This window comes from Rhinatrema bivittatum, chromosome 3, assembly GCF_901001135.1.
Source record: "Rhinatrema bivittatum chromosome 3, aRhiBiv1.1, whole genome shotgun sequence".
Lineage (NCBI taxonomy): Eukaryota > Metazoa > Chordata > Amphibia > Gymnophiona > Rhinatrematidae > Rhinatrema > Rhinatrema bivittatum.
Window position 1 is genome coordinate 199,094,410 of NC_042617.1, and position 18,683 is coordinate 199,113,092.

Below are 18,683 nucleotides of genomic sequence, written 5' to 3' on the forward strand. Positions count from 1 at the left end.
GTCTGACCCAGTATGGCATATCTTATGTTCTTATGTTCTGTTCTTATATTCTCATCTCAAACATTTGCATATACTATTTCCAAGAAAAAGTTCATTTGTATGCCTTGTGCATGCTGAAAAGCAGACTTTTGAGGCCCTCGTGACTTGAAATAAGAACATCTGCTTAAACAATGTCCCGGTGCTGAACTAAATTTCACTCTGCAAAATATATCCTAGTGAGACTTTTGTGACCTTCACTTCTGAATTGAGCTCTCCAGTCCACTGCATTTTTTAGTACAATAGGGAGTTGGCCATCTCTCAGTTTGGTGCAGATTAACAAACTGGCTTCCTACAACCAAGTCACACAGGTGTAGCTTTTAGTTCAAATTTAGGGAGCTGTTAGGCAACCAAACAGGAACAATTGGGTCTAGCGGAATGAAAAGAAATGCATAGGAGGGAGGGGATTATGGCCAAGTGCTATACCACCAGACGGGCCCACAGAATAACCTAAAATTGTGATTCCACTTAGAGTAGCTGAGCATAATGAGTTTTCAGCTTTCAAAGTAGAAATGAGTTGCTAATGTGACCCCCCTCTCCGGTTTATAAACTGGTACAGCAGGAGCACATGAGGGGTCCCAGGGCCTTTTATCTCCAATCTTTCTCACTCTAACACAGTCCTTTGGCCCCGGGGCAGAGTTCTTGACCTGACTGGGGAGAAGGAAGGAATCCTTCAAGGCCTAAGGTATCAGGAGCTACCCAGTTTGCTGCCCTGGAGGGATAACACGCCACCTTTAGCAGAAATGGTTATGAGTGCCAGATAAATGAGTCAGGAAGCTCTGCTTGTATATCCAAACAAAAATCTTTTACTGTAAAGTTCTTTAAAAGGCAAATTGGCATTGTTGTTGGCACACTGATGAAATTCACAGTGTTCTCGTCTCTTATCTTTATCTGTGCAAGGTCTCTTTATATTCAAGGCAAGGAAAACTCCTCACCCTCCGGGGCTTGGAAAGTAAGATTTCCAAGTGGCCAAGGGTATCTGTGTTGGGCAGAAAAACCCCCTTCACAATGGATAGAAAAATGTAAAGTTCAGTATCTGCACAATTTCCCCAGAATATATTCCTCTGACAGGGTAAAAGACTCCAGATGGGGGTCCTCAGACTAGAATGTTTGGTCTTACTCACAGTTCTTCTCTTTGGGTAACAAAGCAGGTCTTTCTTTAGGGAAGTCCAGATAGCAAGGAACCCAGCGGCTCTCTCAAATGTTCCTGCTTCAGGCAGGAAAGTATGGCCACAAACTTCCTCCTGGAAACTCAGGCTTCAAAACTCTTCACAATAATAAAACAATGGAACTCCTCTGCAGTGTGGCACCAAATATGGAATCTTCCCTATCTCCTAATCTAACCTGGCACTGGGAATTCACAAATTCCCAGTCCCTAGGGGCACCAGGGCTCTCATTGAGAGGTCTGAAAAACAGGAAGTAAAATCTGAAAAAAAAAAAAGCACAAGGCCAGTCAAATAATAGCTTGCCTCCTTCCTATTAGTGTGGGATTACAGGCCATGAGGCCCAGCATACTAACAGGGGAACAGAACACAACTAGAAAGACCTCCTGCTACTCTGATTCCTAACTCAGAATGCCGCACTAAGCTATGCTGCCGGCTGCTTTTATAAGCTCCAGGGGATGGGTCATTCCAGCAACCTCAGTGGAGGAGCAGTTCAGAAATGGAGCACACGTCCCCTGCTACCTAAACTCCTTACCACAACTCAAAAGGGTTCAAGAACTATTGATAAATCTCAAAGGGTTGTCACAATAACATAAACCTTTTTGCAAGTGAGAATTTGAGCAATCTGTGACATTGCAGTCATGGTACCTTCAAAATGGGTATACTGCAGAAGAATTAATAAGACATGTTTATAACAGATGCACTGTATACATTTGCAAATTCTTCTTTTAGTAGGTGGCAGCCAACATTAAGTACTGTTCTGTTTATGGAAAACAGGAACTGACCTGGAAAGACCTCTAACTTTATATGGATGTGCAGTCATATAAAACAACATGGAAAACACTAACATTTGTTGTGCCGTTTCTCTTCCAAATGTATACAAATAAACAATACAATTTTGCTTTGTTAGCACTTGCTAAATGATTTTAATGTGCACTAAAATGCAAAAAAATGCAAAGAAAATAAAAATGTAACACAAAAATTTTAAAAACAGTTTTTCTCATGTTCACTTCTATTACTTTTAAAGTTTTGTGAGATTAGAGAAGATTTAGCCGCACTGTTTTTCTATATTTTAATTCAGTGATCTAATAGTATGTCTTCAATATTTGTACTATGGTGTAAGCCCTGAGAAAATCTCATTCCAAACAATGAAACTCTATGGGGGTAGTTTTCAGCTACTGGCTGGCTAACTTGATGGGATATTCAGTGGTGCCGTTGCAATACTGAATAAACCCAACTATTTCAAAGTTAAATAGTCCTAACCATAAAGTTATCTGGCTAACTTTAGGACTATTTTACAGCATGACCAGCTTTAGCTGGCTAATTATCAGGCTAATTTAACTCTGTCCAAGGAGGCCCCTATGTAATCCAGCTAAATACAGTCTTCCTTCAAATCAGAAAGCTGTAGTACATGGAGAATGTGTCCCATTTTTTTAGATCAATTGTTATTTCTCACACACACATTATAAGTATTTTATGCAGTCTTGCCATGTATTCCAAACACAAATGCACTTACGATGAAAAATAACAAACTTTCCTTAGCATGTCATCATTAGCACTGGGCACATGGGGCCAGTCCCAGAGTCTCTTCCTTAGTGTCCCGAGTCTCCGCATCTTCAGCCACTGGCAGGGCAGAAGAAACCCTCTGGCATTTCCCACATCCAGCAGCCAAAGAAGAGGCTCCGTGGAACTACCAGCCAAGGAAGGGGCCCCTGATGATCCATCAGCATTTCCATGCAGCCAGTGGCCAAGAAAGAGGCCCTGTGTGGCTGGTGGCATTTTCTTGTAGCCAGGGCTGAGGAAAAGGCTCTGTATGGCCGCTGGCCTTGCCATGTAGCCAGTAGCCAAGGAAGAGGTTCTGTGTGGCCCCCGGCATTTCCAAGCAGCTAGTAGACAAGAAAAAGGGAGATGTCCACGTATGCCTGTGTATATGTGGGAGTAAGAAAAGGCTGCTTGTGAATCAGAGTAAGACAGAACATAAATACCATGCTGGGTCAGACCAAGGTCCATGGAGCCCAGCATCCTGTCTCTGACAGTAGCTAATTTAAGTTGCAAGTCCCTGGAAAATCCCATAAAGTAGATCTATAAGAACATAAGAAATTGCCATGCTGGGTCAGACCAGCATCCTGTTTCCAACAGAGGCCAAACCAGGCCACAAGAACCTGGCAATTACCCAAACACTAAGAAGATCCCATGCCACTGATGCAATTAATAGAGATGGCTATTCCCTAAGTAGACTTGATTAATAGCCATTATTTATTTATTTAGGAAATTTTATATACCGAGGTATAGCAAGCTGCCTTCACTCCGGTTTACATTTTAAACAACTTATTACAGGTGAACAATATAACCGAGAACTTCTTGAGCTTATTAAATTAACGCATTACATTATTCTATATACAGTCAAATTGAAAAGGGATTATATTATAAAACATCTATGGATAGTTATTACAGTGCACAGGCATTGTACAAAACAAGGACTAATCGGGAAATACGGCATACAGACATGGATTAAACAAGTACAGGAGCACGAGTTGCGTATAAACTCGCATGCGTCCTCGAGTCTCTGGTGTGTAGATGGTCAGCTTAGCCGACACCATCTGTGAGTGATTGTCTGAAGAACCAGGTTTTGAGCTCCTTTTTGAATGATTTGATGTCACGGATTGTGCTTAGGTAGTCTGGTAGGGAATTCCATGCTTTCGGTCTCGCAATAGAGAAGGCTCTGTTCCTAGTGTTGGAGAGCTTAGCTGCAGGGAGGGAGGGGTATTGCTAGATGTAGTTTGCTGGTTGTTCTTGTGCGTTGTGGTTTGTGTATCTGGATCATGTTATCAAGAGCGTTGTTCTCTGTTCTGTAGATGGCTTTGTGTAGGATAGTTAAGGTCTTGAACTTGATTCTTTGTTCGACTGGAAGCCAGTACAAATTCTCAGAACAGGGGAGATGTGGTCCGTTTTTTTCTTGCTGGTCAAACCCGCTGACAGCTGCCGCTCCGGGTCAAAAGGAGGCGCTAGGGACGCGCTAGTATCCCTAGCGCCTACTTTTGCCCGTTTCTACCGCACCACCTAATTAGCATACTGAATCGCGCGCGCCGGGAGAGCGGGCGTTCGTCCACTCTCTCCCGCGTCTTTACTGAATCGGCCCGATAGTGAGAGTCCCTCTAGAGGAGAAAACAGTTTTCCTCTTAATTTTTCACCATATCTTATTGCATCCATGTGCACATGGATAAACAGGGAAACCAGAAAGATAAGGGAAACATCTTTATGAATAATTAAAGTATGCACATGATGACATTATTGTCAACCAATGAGAAAAAGGAAGCCCAACATCCAGCTTCATAATACAGGACAACTTTGAATCTTACATCTAAAATTACATACCCTACTTTTTGCATGTCCTTGGCCTTGTTAAACCTTCCAAAAATATACAATCAAATGTATAAAAAATATATATCAATCAATCCCCCTCAATATACATTTCTTAGGTACAGAAATTTCTACTCATCTCTTTAAGTGGGACAAAAATATTGACTGCCATGGTTAGTTTTTGCTCCAGATAGTTCAGTATAAAAATAAAGAAAAATCCCTTCCTGTATGAATTATCTCATAATTCACAAGCAACATCCTTCCTTTTATCATATTATTACCTATCTGTAGCAATCACACTGTGGCATTATACCACAACAGCAAAAAATTAAATTGCTAGAATGCAATCCAGGAACTCTTCAGCTAGATTCTACAGAAACTAGTGCAATAACTTGAGGAAAACTAATGTATCACCTTGTTCTCTGAAATGGAGTCTCCTCTCTGCTCACGATAGGCTGCCACGTTTTCCCAGGTAATGATCACGGCGTTATCGGGATAAAAGTCATCCAGGGGGAAGCCCCTGTTGATGTGCTCTGCAGCAAGCTGCAAGATTTCAGGGGATGAATCTTCTCTATAGAACACCTCGCTGTATCCATCGCTCGTATCCAAGTCAACCATAAAAGGGGCAAGCACGCCAAAGGTGGGTGGGAACGTGGCTAGATAGTCATCCTCTTGTGATGGTTCACTTGTTGCAATGATGCCATTCGTGCCAATCTGTTAAGACATAAACACAAGCAGCACTTCATAGCGCACAGAGATAAACACACAAACACAAAATCCTTGTTCTTCTTCACAAATATTGCATATAGTTTTATATATGAATTTTTTTTTTGTTTATCATTTATGGCAAGATTTTCATAAAAGAAAAGCAAGTTGAACAGAGAGTTTGAATATACCATTTGAAAAATAATGTTATGAAGTGATTCTCTGAGTAATAAAAGTGAACATAAACAGAATTTTTGGGCACCTATGTACAGTAACCTAATAGATGTTGGCAGATCTGAAGATTACCAGTCAGAGTAACAAGGGAGCATGGAAAACTAACAGTATACCTTCATGCATAAGGAGAAGTACAGCAGCATAAAAAAAGGAAGAGAATACAATCCTGGATGCAAAAGTCCATAGCACATTATTAGCCAGGTAGACTAAAGAAAGCTATTGCTATCCCTAGGAGTGAGTGCTTTGTGGGATCTGTCAGGTACTTGTGATCTAGGCTGGCCACTGCAAGATAGAGCATGCAGGACTTGATGGAACTGTTCCGACCCAGCATGACACTTTTTATGTTCTTACATGCCCCTTAAATCTAGTATATAAGAACATAACAAAAGACTTGCCATACTGAGTCAATCAAGCCCAATACCCTGTTTCCAGCAGTGACCAATCCAGTTGACAAGTACCTGGCAGAATCCCAAGGGTTAGATAAATTCCAAGCTGTTTATCCCAAGAATAAGCAGTGGATTTCTGCAACTCCACCTTAATAATGATTTGTGGATTTTTCTTCCAGGAACTTGTCCAAAGCGTTTTTAAGGACAGCTACACTAATAGTTTTCATTACATCCTCTGGCAGTGAATTTCAGAGTTTAATTATGCATTGAATAAAAAAATATTTTCTCTTTTTCAAATGTATTACCTAGTAACATCATCGTGTGTGTCCCTAGCCTTTGTACTTTTTGAAAGAGTAAACCACAGATTAACATTTACTCATTCCATTCCACTCATTTTATAAACCTCTATTATATCTCCCCTCAGTCATCTCTTCTCCAAGCTGAAGAGTCCTAAACTCTTTAGCCTTTGCTCATAGGGGAATCTTTCCATCTCCTTGATCATTTTGGTCACCCTTCTCTATACTTTTTCAAATTCTGCTATATCTTTTTTGAGATATGGTGACAATACTCAAGATGAGGTTGCACCATGGAGTGATATAAAAGCATTATGATATTCTGTTTTATTCTCCATTCCTTTCCTAATGATTTGCTTTCTTGGCTGCTGCTGCTGCCCACTGAGCAGATTTCAGTGTATTATCAACAATAACACTTAGATCCTTTTCTTGAATGATGGCTCCTAATGGGGAACCTTGCATTGTGTAGCTATAATTTGGGTCCACATTATATTTCATTTGCCAGTTGCATGCCCAGTCTCCCAGTTATGAAAAGTCCTCTTGCAATTTGCACAATCCTCTTGCGATTTAACAACTCTGAATAATTTTGTGTAACTGGCAAAGCTGATCACCTCACTTGTTGTTCCCATTTCCAGGTCATTTTTAAATATATTAAAAAGCAGGAGTTCCAGACAAGCTCTCTGGGGCACTCCACTATTCACCTTTCTCCATTGGGAAAATTTACCATTTAGCCTTACTCTCTGTTTTCTGTCTTTTAACCAATTGGCAATCCACAAAAGGACACAGCCCCTCCCCCCCCATTACATTTTAATTTCCTAAGAAGTCTCTCATGAGGGACTTTGTCAAAATGCTATTGGAAATCCAAATACACTATATCAGCGGTTCCCCAACCTGTGGTCCACAGATTCCCTAGGGGTCCACCAGACCTTAACAGGGGATCCAAGAACTGCCTGCGCCATGAACCCCATCCTGCAGCAGCCACAAAAGAGAAGAACCAAAAGGCTACCAGTGCACCAGATCTCGCCAGCAGCTGAAGACTACAAGAGGCAACAAGGGTGTCAACTCACGCTATTCCACCTGCAGCCTGAGTGAGCTGCAGGACCCCTCTGCCCCCAAACCCATGCAGACTCCAGGTAAAAGAGAGGGAGTAGCCTGGGTGAGAGAGAGGATGTGAATATATTTGTGTGCAAATGACAAAGAGGGAACGTAGGTGTGTGTGAATGAGAGAGAGAGAGAGGGTGCATATGTGTGAGTGCATGTGTGGTTTGGAGAGAGAGAGTATGTTTGTGTAAGCGAGAGAGCTTATGTGTATAAGAGAGCGAGCATGTGCAGGCATGAAAGAGAGGGACATCTGTGTGAGAGATCATGTTTGTATAAGAGAGGGGAAACATCACTATGTGAGGGAAAGCATGTGTATATAAAAGAGAGGGAGTGTATGTGTGCATGAGAAAAGGAAAGTATGTGTATGAGAGAGCATGTATGTATGAGAGAGATAGCATATGTGTATGAGAGATATAGCGCGCGTGTGTGTGTGTGAGAGAGAGGGAGTGTATGTGTATATGAGAGAGGGAGCATAGGTATGTGAGAGGGAGGAAGCATGTGTGTGAGAGAAAGCTTGTATGTATGAGAGAGAGGGAGCGTGTTTGTGTGTGTGTTTGAGAGAGGGAGTATGTGTATGTGAGAGCACGTGTAAGAGAGAGGAAGTGTGTGTGTATGTTAGGATTGTGAACCCTTGTGTTGGAGTGAGGATGATGCAACCTACTGGGAAGGCCCAATAAGACCTCACTGCCAACTGGCAGAGCAGACGGTGCAGAGACTGAGCTAAAGCTTCGCCTTTACCAGCCCCTTTCCCCTCAGATTGAGCCTTTGGGTTCCGGGGGCCAGCAGGAGATAGTCTCTGGGGTGAATGCTGAAGAGAGGCTCGGATGTCAGGCTGTGGTCAGGGCTGGCGGCAAGCGAGGATGGTCTGTAGTCACAGGCTATGGTCAGTACTGAGGATCAATCAGAGGGTAGACAGGAAGAAGAGAAGGAAAAGGCTGTATGAGGCTGAAGACACGGAAGGGGAAGACAAGGCTGGAAGACAGAGAGCAGGCTGGGCAGGCTGAAGACAAGGATCCGGAGCAGCAATTCACACTACCAGAGGGTAGTTGACTCATTGCCGAGATGAAGAACGAGTGTCAGCATCTCCTTTATTTAGGACCTAGCATCTAAAGTCATCATCGGGTGTCACGAGTCTTTTCCTGTCATATGCCCTTTAAACAAGTGCAAGTCCCGCATGCGTGTGCCTAAGCACACCGGAAGAAGGAATAGGGAGCAGGAGTGTCTAATTATGATGCACAGGAACGGCATTATTATGCCAGGAATCCATTTGGGGATCCTGGGTGACTGTGCTGGCTCACAGGGCATCCTGCAAGCCAGCCTATGTAACAGTATATGAGCATGCACATATGAAAGAGAGAGAACATGTCTGTAAGTGTGTGTGTGAGAGATAGAGAGGGAGCATGTAAGTGTAAGAATGAATGTGTGCATGTGTGTGTATATGAGAGAGAGGAGAAAGTTTGTGCACCCCCTCCCAACTCCTACTAATCCACGACAATCAAAAGTTCTCAGGTATGGAGAATGGGGAATTTTTTAATTGTTATTAGTTTTAACTGCTGGCTATTATTTGATGTCTGATGTTTTGAAATATTTTATTGTGGTTTGGGAAATTTAAAAATAATTTATATGAGTTTTAAATTCACCATAGAAAAAATACTAATTAAATTCTGTTTTCACCTCTGAGGTAACAGCAGCATAAAACGTGCAGACAAACTGAACTGGAAACCCCAAGAAGCTAGACTCTATATGCATTGCAACAACAGAAAACCAGAAACATCATTGTTTCTCATAAATCAAATAAGAAATATAAAATATCAGTAATAGTAAAAACATACTAATAAAAAGAATATTACAAAACAACTTGCATATACAACATCCAATAATTTAAAACTCAGAAATTATTTTTAAATTAAAACTAAAAACAATTTTTAAATTCCCTACTCTCCATACCGGGGAACTTTTGATTTCCAGTCACCCTGAGATTGTCGTGGATTAGTAGGGTTTGGGAGGGGGTACACAAACTTTCTCCTCTCTCTCATATACACACACATGCACACGTTCATTCTCACTCACACACACATACATGCTCCCTCTTTCTCACATACACACAAACATGGTCGCTCTCTCTCATATGCACATAAACTGTTACGTTTGCCACCTTATGGGATGGCTCCACAAGCCAGTGCACTCATCTAGGACCCCTCGACAGGCCTCCCAGCATAATGATGCCACTCCTCTGCTTTGCGGATAGATGCCACCGCTTCCTCTTTCCGATGCACTTAAGCGCACACATACCAGACTCGTGCTAAAGGGCCTGTGACGGAAAAAGGCTTGTGGTGCCCGATGATGACGACATCAGATGCCAGGACCTAAATTAAGGAGGTGCCAACACTCATTTCTCGCCTCTGCAATGGGTCAACTACCGCCTGGAAGTGTGAGTTGCTGGTTCAGAGCCTTGTCTTCAGCCTGTCCAGCCTTGTCTCTATCTTTCAGCCTTGCCTTCACCTTCTGTGTCTTCAGCCTCATCCATCTTTGTCCTTCTCTTCTGCCTGCTCTCGTATTGATCCTTGGTACCGACCATAGCCTGTGACCTGACCATCCTTGCTTGCCGCCAGCACTGACCACTGCCTGACATCAGAGCCTCTCTTTAGCATTCACCCCAGAGACTATCTCCTAAGACCTGCCGGCCCCAGAACCCATAGGTTCAATCAGAGGGGAAAGGGGCTGGTAAAGGTAAAGCTCCGACTCTGTAGCGTCTGCTCTTCTAGTTAGCAGCGAGGACCTACTGAGCTTTCTCAGCAGGTTGCATCATCCTCATTCCAACACAAGGTCCACAATCCATATATATACATACACACACACACACACACACACACACATTCCTTATCTCTTATACACACATGCTCCTACATACACCCACTCCCTCTCATACACACACATGCTCTCACATGCACACACTCCCTCTCTTTCATACATACCTGTTCTCTTGTCAGACACACACATGCTCTCATACAGAAAAGCTCTCTCACTCACACATGCCCTTTCTCACACACATGCACACATACATACAAGTTCCTCTCTTTAATTCACACATACATATATTCACACCCTCTTTCACACCAGGGCCACTCCCTTTCTTTTACCTGGGCTCTGCATGCATGGGGGGGAGGAGGGGTACCACAGCTCACTCAGGCTGTGGGTGGAATAGGGTGAGCTGACGGCCTCGCGATCCTCTGTAGTCTTCAGCCACCGGCATGACGGGGTGTGCCGACAGCCTGCGGTCTCCTTCATTCTTCAGCTGCCAGCAAGATAGAGTTCGCCTGTTGGTCCTTCTCTTTTGTAGCTGCTGCAGGATGGGGTCCGTTGGGCCTCTTCTTGGCACAGGCAGTTCGCAGACCCTCTGTTAAGGTCTGGCGGACCCCTAGGGGTCCGTGAACCACAGGCTGGGAAACGCTGGTCTAGGCATTCCTTTTAAAAGTATTAAGTTAAATATTTAATTGAGCTAGCAAGCTAATTCCCCAAAGCAATTACTAAAGTAATGTGCAGAAACATATGTGTGCTTTACTCTGCAGACTATCTTGAAAAATATTTATCATCCTCTAGTGAAAACACAGAATGCAAGTTACAGCTGTTAGACAGGAAGGCACTATCTTACCAAAAGGCTGCAACTTTAATGAAATAAGAAAGAGCTGTAATAATACAAGATAAACACAAAAACTGGTGAGATATAAAACACAAACATCAGTGTTTACAGTAGGAGAACTCTAAGGTCCAAATAAAGAACAGCACGACATATAAGACAGACTATAGCAATTGTCAACATGCCAAAGAACGGAGATGCAGGGGGCCAAGAAAACAGGAACAGTAACAAAAGGTTACTAGCATGTATGCCTTGAATGTAGCAGAAAGATGAGAAAGGAGGGGGCAGAGAGGGTAACAAGGAACTTAATAAGGAAGACAGAAGAGCAAAACTATCCGGGGGGGGGGGGGGGGGGGGGGGGGAGCTGTGGTTAACGGGTGGCAAGATGAATCAGTTTCTGTATAAAGTAATAGGTCCATTTTCAGAGGCAACTTATCTGGCTAAATGCCGACTTTTGAATATTTCCCCCTCTTATCCAGCTAAACTTTAACCAGATAATTCAGGGGCATTTCTGGGAGGAGTTAGAATAGCCAGCTAACAGGCCCATTCAGTAAAGTCCGCGGGAGAGCCGGCGCTCCGAGGCGAGCGCTTGCTCTCCCGACGCACTCCCAGGCACCTCTCCTGGGTGCGCGATTCTTTATTTAAATTAGAGCCCGCGCTAATAAGGAGGCTAGGGACACTAGCACCTCCTTATTGATGGAAGCGGCGGCTGTCAGGGGGTCTGACAGTCTATACTTAATTTTACCGGCGTCGGTTGTCAAACCCGCTGACAGCCACGGGTTCAGAAAACGGACGCCGGAAAAGTTGAGTGTCCGTTTTCCAACCCACGGGCAGATTTTTTTTTTTTATATTCTTGGGGCCTCTGACTTAATATCGCTGTGATATTAAGTCGGAGGGTGTACAGAAAAGCAGTTTTTTCTGCTTTTCTGTACCCTTGCTCACTGCTATCTGAAATTAACGCTTTGGCAGGCGTTAATTTCTGAGAGTAAAATGTGTGGCTTGGCTGCACATTTTACTTTCTGTATTGCGGATACTAACTAATAGGCTCATCAACATGCATTTGCATGTGATGAGCACTATTATTTTTGGGGGGTTGGCCACACCTTTTGACACACTATTACCCCTTACGGTATAAGGGGTAATAATAGCGCGTTAAAAACATGCGGCTAAACGGTGCACTCAGCTGAGCACACCGTTCTGTATCGGCCTGATAGTTATCAGACTAACTCTGATATTCAGAGTTCTGGTTGTGACACAGAGCTGTCCTAAAGTTAGCCAGATAAACCTATCCAATTATCTTTAAGACAGTTAGTTGGATTCAATAGTGCAGCTGCACTACAGAATATCCCTCCAAAGTTAGCCTAACATTGGCTGGAGCCAATGTCTGAATATGGACCTCTATGTTTTTGTTCACCGAAACAAGAAAGAACCAGAAACAATACATAGAAACAAGAAAAAGCAAGAAACAATATCCTAAAAATCACATAGGGAAAAACTAAATCCACTGAGTATGCTCATTAACTCCTTGGATTACAGGGAGCCTAATGACCCAGAAATAACATCTCACCTACTATTTGTACAGGACTTGCAATCTTATAGTTCCTGTGATGGTCATTTATCAGAACTAGAATGACAGCAAAAACAGAAGGATGCTTGGGTGCATAAGGAGAGGAATAGCCAGCAGGAAAAAGGAGGCAGTATTGCCCCTGTATAAGTCCCTGGTGAGATCTCATTTGTAATACTGTGTACAGTTCTGAAGACCGCACCTTCAAAAGGATATAAACTAGATGAAGTAGGTCAAGAGGGTGGCTACTAAAATGGATAACAGTCTTCATCATTAAAGATCTAAACATGTACATCCTGGAGGAATTGAGGAAAATGATAGAAACTTTTAAATATCTCCAAGGTATCAATGCATCTACCTGAAGGGGACCTCTTTCAATGTAATTTAGGGTCTGGAAAGGAGGGGTCATGGGATGAAGGTTAAAAGGATTAGATTAAATTGCAATCCAAGGAAATATTTATTTACAAAGATGGTGGTGCATGAATGGAACAGCCTCCCAGTTGAAGTGGTGAAGATAAGAACAGTATAAGAATTCAAGAAAGCACAGGGGGAGAGGAAGGGACTATAAAGCTGAACGGGAGATGTGGATGATCAGACTGGCGGGCCATATGGTATACATCTGCTGTCATGTTCTATGTTAATTTTTTCAGCTTACAGTATAGCCATATCTTTCTTTAATAGCAAAATAGTTTACAATCTATTGTAATCCATTGGGATTACAAATTACTGCAGTTGAACTTTTGTCCTGGTAAGAAAAACAGATGTTCAGTGAGAAAACAACAGATTATGTTACTACACAAGTTAATGTCCTTGACAGCACTTTAAAAAAAAAGGTTCTTGGGGTAAAACATTTTTTGAAACAGAAATTTTAAAAGAAAAATATTTTCATTAAGCCCATTCCTACTATAAGAAACTGGGCTTATTGCACCCACTTCTAACAGCAATCTTTGCTCAAGTTTCTTAGGTGTGAGTGTATGTAAGTTTTGCCACAGGAAATTCCTGCCTCTCCCTCTGAGCTTCCATATCAGGGAATGTAAGGGGGAGCTGAAACCCGTATACTACATGTCCTAGTTTACTGCACTATTTGGATCTAACCCTCGATCATCTTAGATGAGGTTTTCAATACCTCCATTCCATTACTAGCTCTTCCCCAAGGAGTGGAGGAGCAGCCTACTGGTTAGGGGGGGGGGGGGGGGGTTGGTTGTGAGCCAGGGAAGTGAGGGCTCAAATCCCACTTCTACCACTGATGGATATTGAACAAGTCATTTCACCCTCCATTGGCTCAGGTACACACTTAGGGCCATATTTTACTAAGCATTGTTCCCACAGACACAGAATGGGAGAAAAAACCTTACTAAATAATTCCTGTTAAGATTGTAAGCCCTCTGGGGACAGGGTATTACCCAAACGTTACATGCCTTGAGCTACCAATAAAAAGGCATGAGATAAATATTTTTAAAGAGTGAACATAGTATGACACCAAATACAAAAGGTGATGAAAAGGCTCTTTTTTTTCTTATGTGTGGAAGTGGACTCTCTAAGCTTTCACAGAAATAATATTTTGGTTTCTCTCAGATCAAGTACACTACTGGGGGTTTTGCTTTCTTTTTTTTTGCTTTAAGCAGGAATACAGATTCTCATTCTCGGCCAAAAAGGGACAATCCTTAGGTAGGTAAGATCCCACACTTTGATTCCAGCCAAAAAGATGCCAAAGCAAACACCCCAGTTTATTTCATCTATAGAAAAATGAATGTGGTTACCATATTAGCCTGCTTAAATAAAGCTCAACAAAAAAAAACTTCACCACTAAGTAGCTTAATACATTTCTCATTTAGCTTTCAGGAGTTATACTTCTTTCATCAGGCCAAAACAAAACAACCAGGTGAAGCTCTGAAGAGAAACCAGAATGTGAATAAACCAGTGTCATTCTGGGCCTATTTTTGGCTGGAATAGAGAATCTGTCCAGTATGGAGGATTAATGCCCTGCCACTTGGCAGTGCCTGAGAATGCTCTAGGTTCAGAGATCCTACTCTACCTCTCTAATAGCTAGATTTATCAGATTGCTGTAAATATCGCATATGGGAGAAAAAGGGGAATGTTTTATGTTAATTTCCTACTTATCGCAATGTGCGCTTCTAACTTAGGAGGCCCTCCTAACTAGAGGTGAGGTTTAGGTAGTAGTGTAGGGGTTAGGGGTAACTTTTACATGCAGAGTGAGACGTACGAACAAAACAGTGCTCTCTTGTGAAGATTTGATGTCCTTTGAAGTGAGGAAACTCACCCAACGATGAGATTTGTGCAATGTTCTCTCAACCTAGCTTGATGTTACCCAGGTAGAGAGTCCATCAAGCAAGGTTGACAGGACACTGTACAAATCTCATCCTTGGGTGAGTTTCCTCACTCCGAAGGATATCAAATCTTCACAAGAGTGTACTGTTCTGTTCAAACGTCTCACTCTGCATGTAAAAGTGGCCCCTAACCACCTACCCTACTACCTAAACCTCACCTCAAGTTACTAGGTGGGCCTTCTATAGTAGCATAAATAGCTATTTACTATGATGCCACCCCTGAGGTGTGCTCTCTCTCTCCCCCTCCCCCCACATCTGTCCCTCCCCCAGCCTAAAAATGCCCTTGGGCATTTGGCATTAAAACTGTGTGATACTGTTAAAGCCAGCTCAATTTTTCAGAAATCCCGCCCCAGACTCCTCCCCAATCCCTCCCCTTTTACAAATTTGCATCGCACCATGCGTTATGGCGTTTTGATAAATGACCCTATAAGAGAAAACCCAGGATCGCCAAGCACTGTAGCATAGGCATCGTCCCAAGGGGAGGTGGTGGCAAGTTTTCCCCCGCCAAAAAAAAAAAAAATCATATTGTTCTTCTCCTCCCCCCCTTGCCACTCAAGAGTGGCCGCCTCTTTCTTCTGGTATTAACTGTGCATGCATCAGGCAGGCAGCGCATCCGCTGCAGGGGCAGGAGAAGGCATCTTTCGCTTTCCTGCCTCCTCTACTGTTTGGTTATAGTGAGCAGAATAAGTTAATCAGCTGCATGAGGCAAAGAAGCAGCACATATACTCAGAAGCACTTTTTCTCCTGCTCCTGCCACCAGCACAGCAACAGCCAAAGGAAGGGGAGGGGGTCAGGTAAGAGTGAGAAGGAAGGGGAAGAGTGGAGGGGAAGGCAGGAGCTAGAGTGGGAAAAGTAAGAGGAAGGTGCAAGATCTGGGAGAGAGTGAGAAGACCAAAAGGAGAACAAGAACTGAGGGAGCGAGAGGAGAACAAGAGGAGAAAGCCAGAATTGTGGGAAAGAGGGGAGCATAAAAATGAGAATAGGAATGAAGTAGGAGAGAGATGAGAACAAGGAGGAGGGGAGAGCAAAGGTAGGAGATAGAAGGGAGAGGAGTGAGTAAAGGTGGAAAGAACAAGGATTGGGAAAAGCAAGGTGGAGAGGAGAACGAGAAAGGGGAGAGATAGAAAAGTGTAACCAAAGGGGGGGGAGCAAGAGGAAAGAAGGAAAAAGGACACAGGAATAGGAGAGGTCTGGGGAAGTGGAGAACCATGGGGAAAAGGCAGAGAGGACCCAGGAAAGGCAGGGGGAACTAATGACCAAAAATGGCAGGGATGAAGAGGAAGCGCAGAAAGATAACGTAGGAGGAAGGGGATGAGGAATGGAGAAGAGAATGCAGGAGAGAGAGAAGGAACAGGAACAGAAGAGGAGGCAAAAAGAATAGGAGGAGAAAGAAGGAGATGATAGTAGAAAGTAGTAAGAAAAATATCCACTATTGAAGGAAAGAGAAAACTGAAAAAGAAAAAAGGACCACACCAGAGAGACAGAATGTAGAAGTAACAGAGAAAAAAGTAAGAAAAAAAGAGGCTGAGCCAGAAAACCAAGCCAGAGGCAGCAGATTGGAAATATTTTGTTTTCTGAAAGAGAACAAAGTAGTTGCTCAAGGGTGGGGGTGGGAGGCTGAGGCTGGAATTGGGGAAAACAGGGGAAAAGTCTGCACAACCCAACTCCTATCCCCTCCCTTCTCCCCGTGAACGTTAAAGTTCCCAGGGATACACCTGACACCATGAGGACCGCCAGCAAAACAAAATATTACACTTCCTGAAAAAAAAAAAAAAAGTCAAACAAAAAAAACTAGAGGTCTATGGTCAAAGCCTTTGTGCAGGTAACTTTGAGTTAAGGGCACAGACGCCAAATTTGAAATTTTACCATTCTTGACCACATAAATATTTTGCGCACAAAAAAGTATCTGAAAAACTGGAAAGTCAATGGAAGCATTCCAGAGGCAGGGCTACTCTGTGGCCAGTGACCGCACATATCGAATGCTCTCCAGCAAAATGTAGGCGTCGAGGTTTGGTGGGACGAATAGCTGTGCTCACTGCTAGCTATACCCACATTACCTTACACGCGCAGCATTATCCGAATATATCCCCCCCCCCCGCGGCAGATTTTACGCGCATATATTCCGCTATCTGAAAACTTTTTGCAGTTCGCCAGTTTACTTAATATTGATTGACTTGAAAGCCTTCTGCCCATTTTACCACAAAACATGCACTGCATCTAGACGCAGCAGGATAAAAGGGGCAAGGGGAATAAATACCCCTCACAAAAAACGGAACTTCTTTTTAGTAAATGAGGCGGAGCACAAATGCTTTTCACCTATAAAATGGCTAGAAAACTTTTTCCATTGAATCCATCTGTTTTTCTTAAAAAAAATAAAATAAATCTTTCTTCCCTTTGTGAGCAAAGGGCACAGGAGGGTGCCAGCTGGGGAGGGGGGCGCTGTACTCACGTAGAGGGCGGGCACGCTGCCGCCGTAGAAGTGGAGCGGGAGGGCGAGCTGCAGCCGCGGGGAGGCGCTGTCGTCTCCGGGCTCCAGCCGGCGGTCCCCGCGCGGTGCCCCGTAAGGAAGGAGCTGGCGCCGGCTCAGGAGGCTGCGGGCGGGAGCCGCCGTCAGGCAGAGCAGAAGCAGCAGGGGGAGGCGGGAGCGCGGCGGCGGGGGTGCCCGGGCCATGAGGAGAGCGCGGCGACGGCGGCAGGAAAGAGACTCCGAGCTGCCCTGGCGATCCGTCCCGAGGCTCTGCTCTGCCCCACCACCCACGCAGCTCTGCAGCCCGTCAGAAGACGGGGAGGGGAGAGCCGGCAGCCGCTCACCAATCCCGGGGCCCGTCCGGCCGCCGGGGCGAGCCCGAACACTCCCCCAGCCTCGGGGCGGGGGGATTCAGTGTCTCGCCTCGCACCCTGCCCCCATCCCCGGGACCTTCAGAACACCAACTTATCCCTGGCTAGGCAAGGATGCGTCTGCTAACTCTTAGGATCTTATGTCAGCCAGGATCTTCTCTCTTCTGCACCCCCTACCCCCATCTTTTATTTGGTATATTTGTACCTTTTTATGAAGACCATGAAAATCTGTTCACATTTTGGCCGAGGGCACATGATCGTTTTAAAAAAAACCCTCTCCTCCCCAGATTCTGCTCTGCAGTTGTCCCTGCTAGATTTGTACTTTCATTGTAGGTATGATGGTAATTAGCACTGTGACAAGGGCCAGGGTATTAACCCCCTCCGCTTTCAAAAAATGTTCATTCTGGGGTACATTTTAAAAAACCAGCGAGCGCGTACTTTATAAGATACGCGCGTAGCCGCGCGTATCTTACAAAATCCGGGGTCGGCACGCGCAAGGGGGTGCACATTTGTGCAACTTGCGCGCACCGAGCCCTGCGCGCGCTGCCTGTTCCCTCCCTCCACCCCCCCCCCCCCCCACACACACACACACACACACACACACCCACACACCCCTTCCCCTACCTAACCCACCCCTCCTGTCCTATCTAACCCCCCCCCCACACCTTTATCGCACGAGTTATGCCTGCTCGAAGCAGGCGTAACTCGCGCGCGCCGATGGCCCGCTGCCGCGCCATCACCCGACCCGGGGGCTGGTCCGGAGGCCTCGGTCATGCCCCCCGGGCCGGCTCCACGCCCCCCAGAACGCCCCGAACGTCTCGCCGCCCCCGACACACCCCCTAGCAAAGCCCCGGGACTTGTGCGCGCCGCCGAGCCTATGCAAAATAGGCTCGACGCGCGCAGGGGGGGGGGGGGGTTTAAGGGTTACGCACTTAAGTGCGTAACCTTTTTAAAATCCGGCCCAGTGTGCTTGCTGGGTTAATAAATTTGAATGGGCTGAAGTAAAGGTCAATAAACA

At 44.5% G+C, this 18,683-nt stretch overlaps 1 protein-coding gene across 2 annotated transcripts in view; it reads right to left on the reverse strand.

Annotated features, from left to right (window-relative positions):
* The window catches only part of NID1 (nidogen 1), a 201,589-nt gene extending 183,980 nt beyond the window's left edge, over positions 1-17,609 (reverse strand). For both annotated transcript variants that reach the window (XM_029594103.1, XM_029594102.1), the window contains exons 1-2: positions 17,277-17,609; positions 4,974-5,273 (exon numbers count right to left, since the gene is read on the reverse strand). In XM_029594103.1, the coding sequence (XP_029449963.1) occupies positions 4,974-5,273; positions 17,277-17,498 (522 nt within the window). In that variant the 5' untranslated portion in view covers positions 17,499-17,609. The remainder of the gene's footprint in view (positions 1-4,973; positions 5,274-17,276) is intronic.
* Between the last annotated feature and the right edge of the window lie 1,074 nt (positions 17,610-18,683).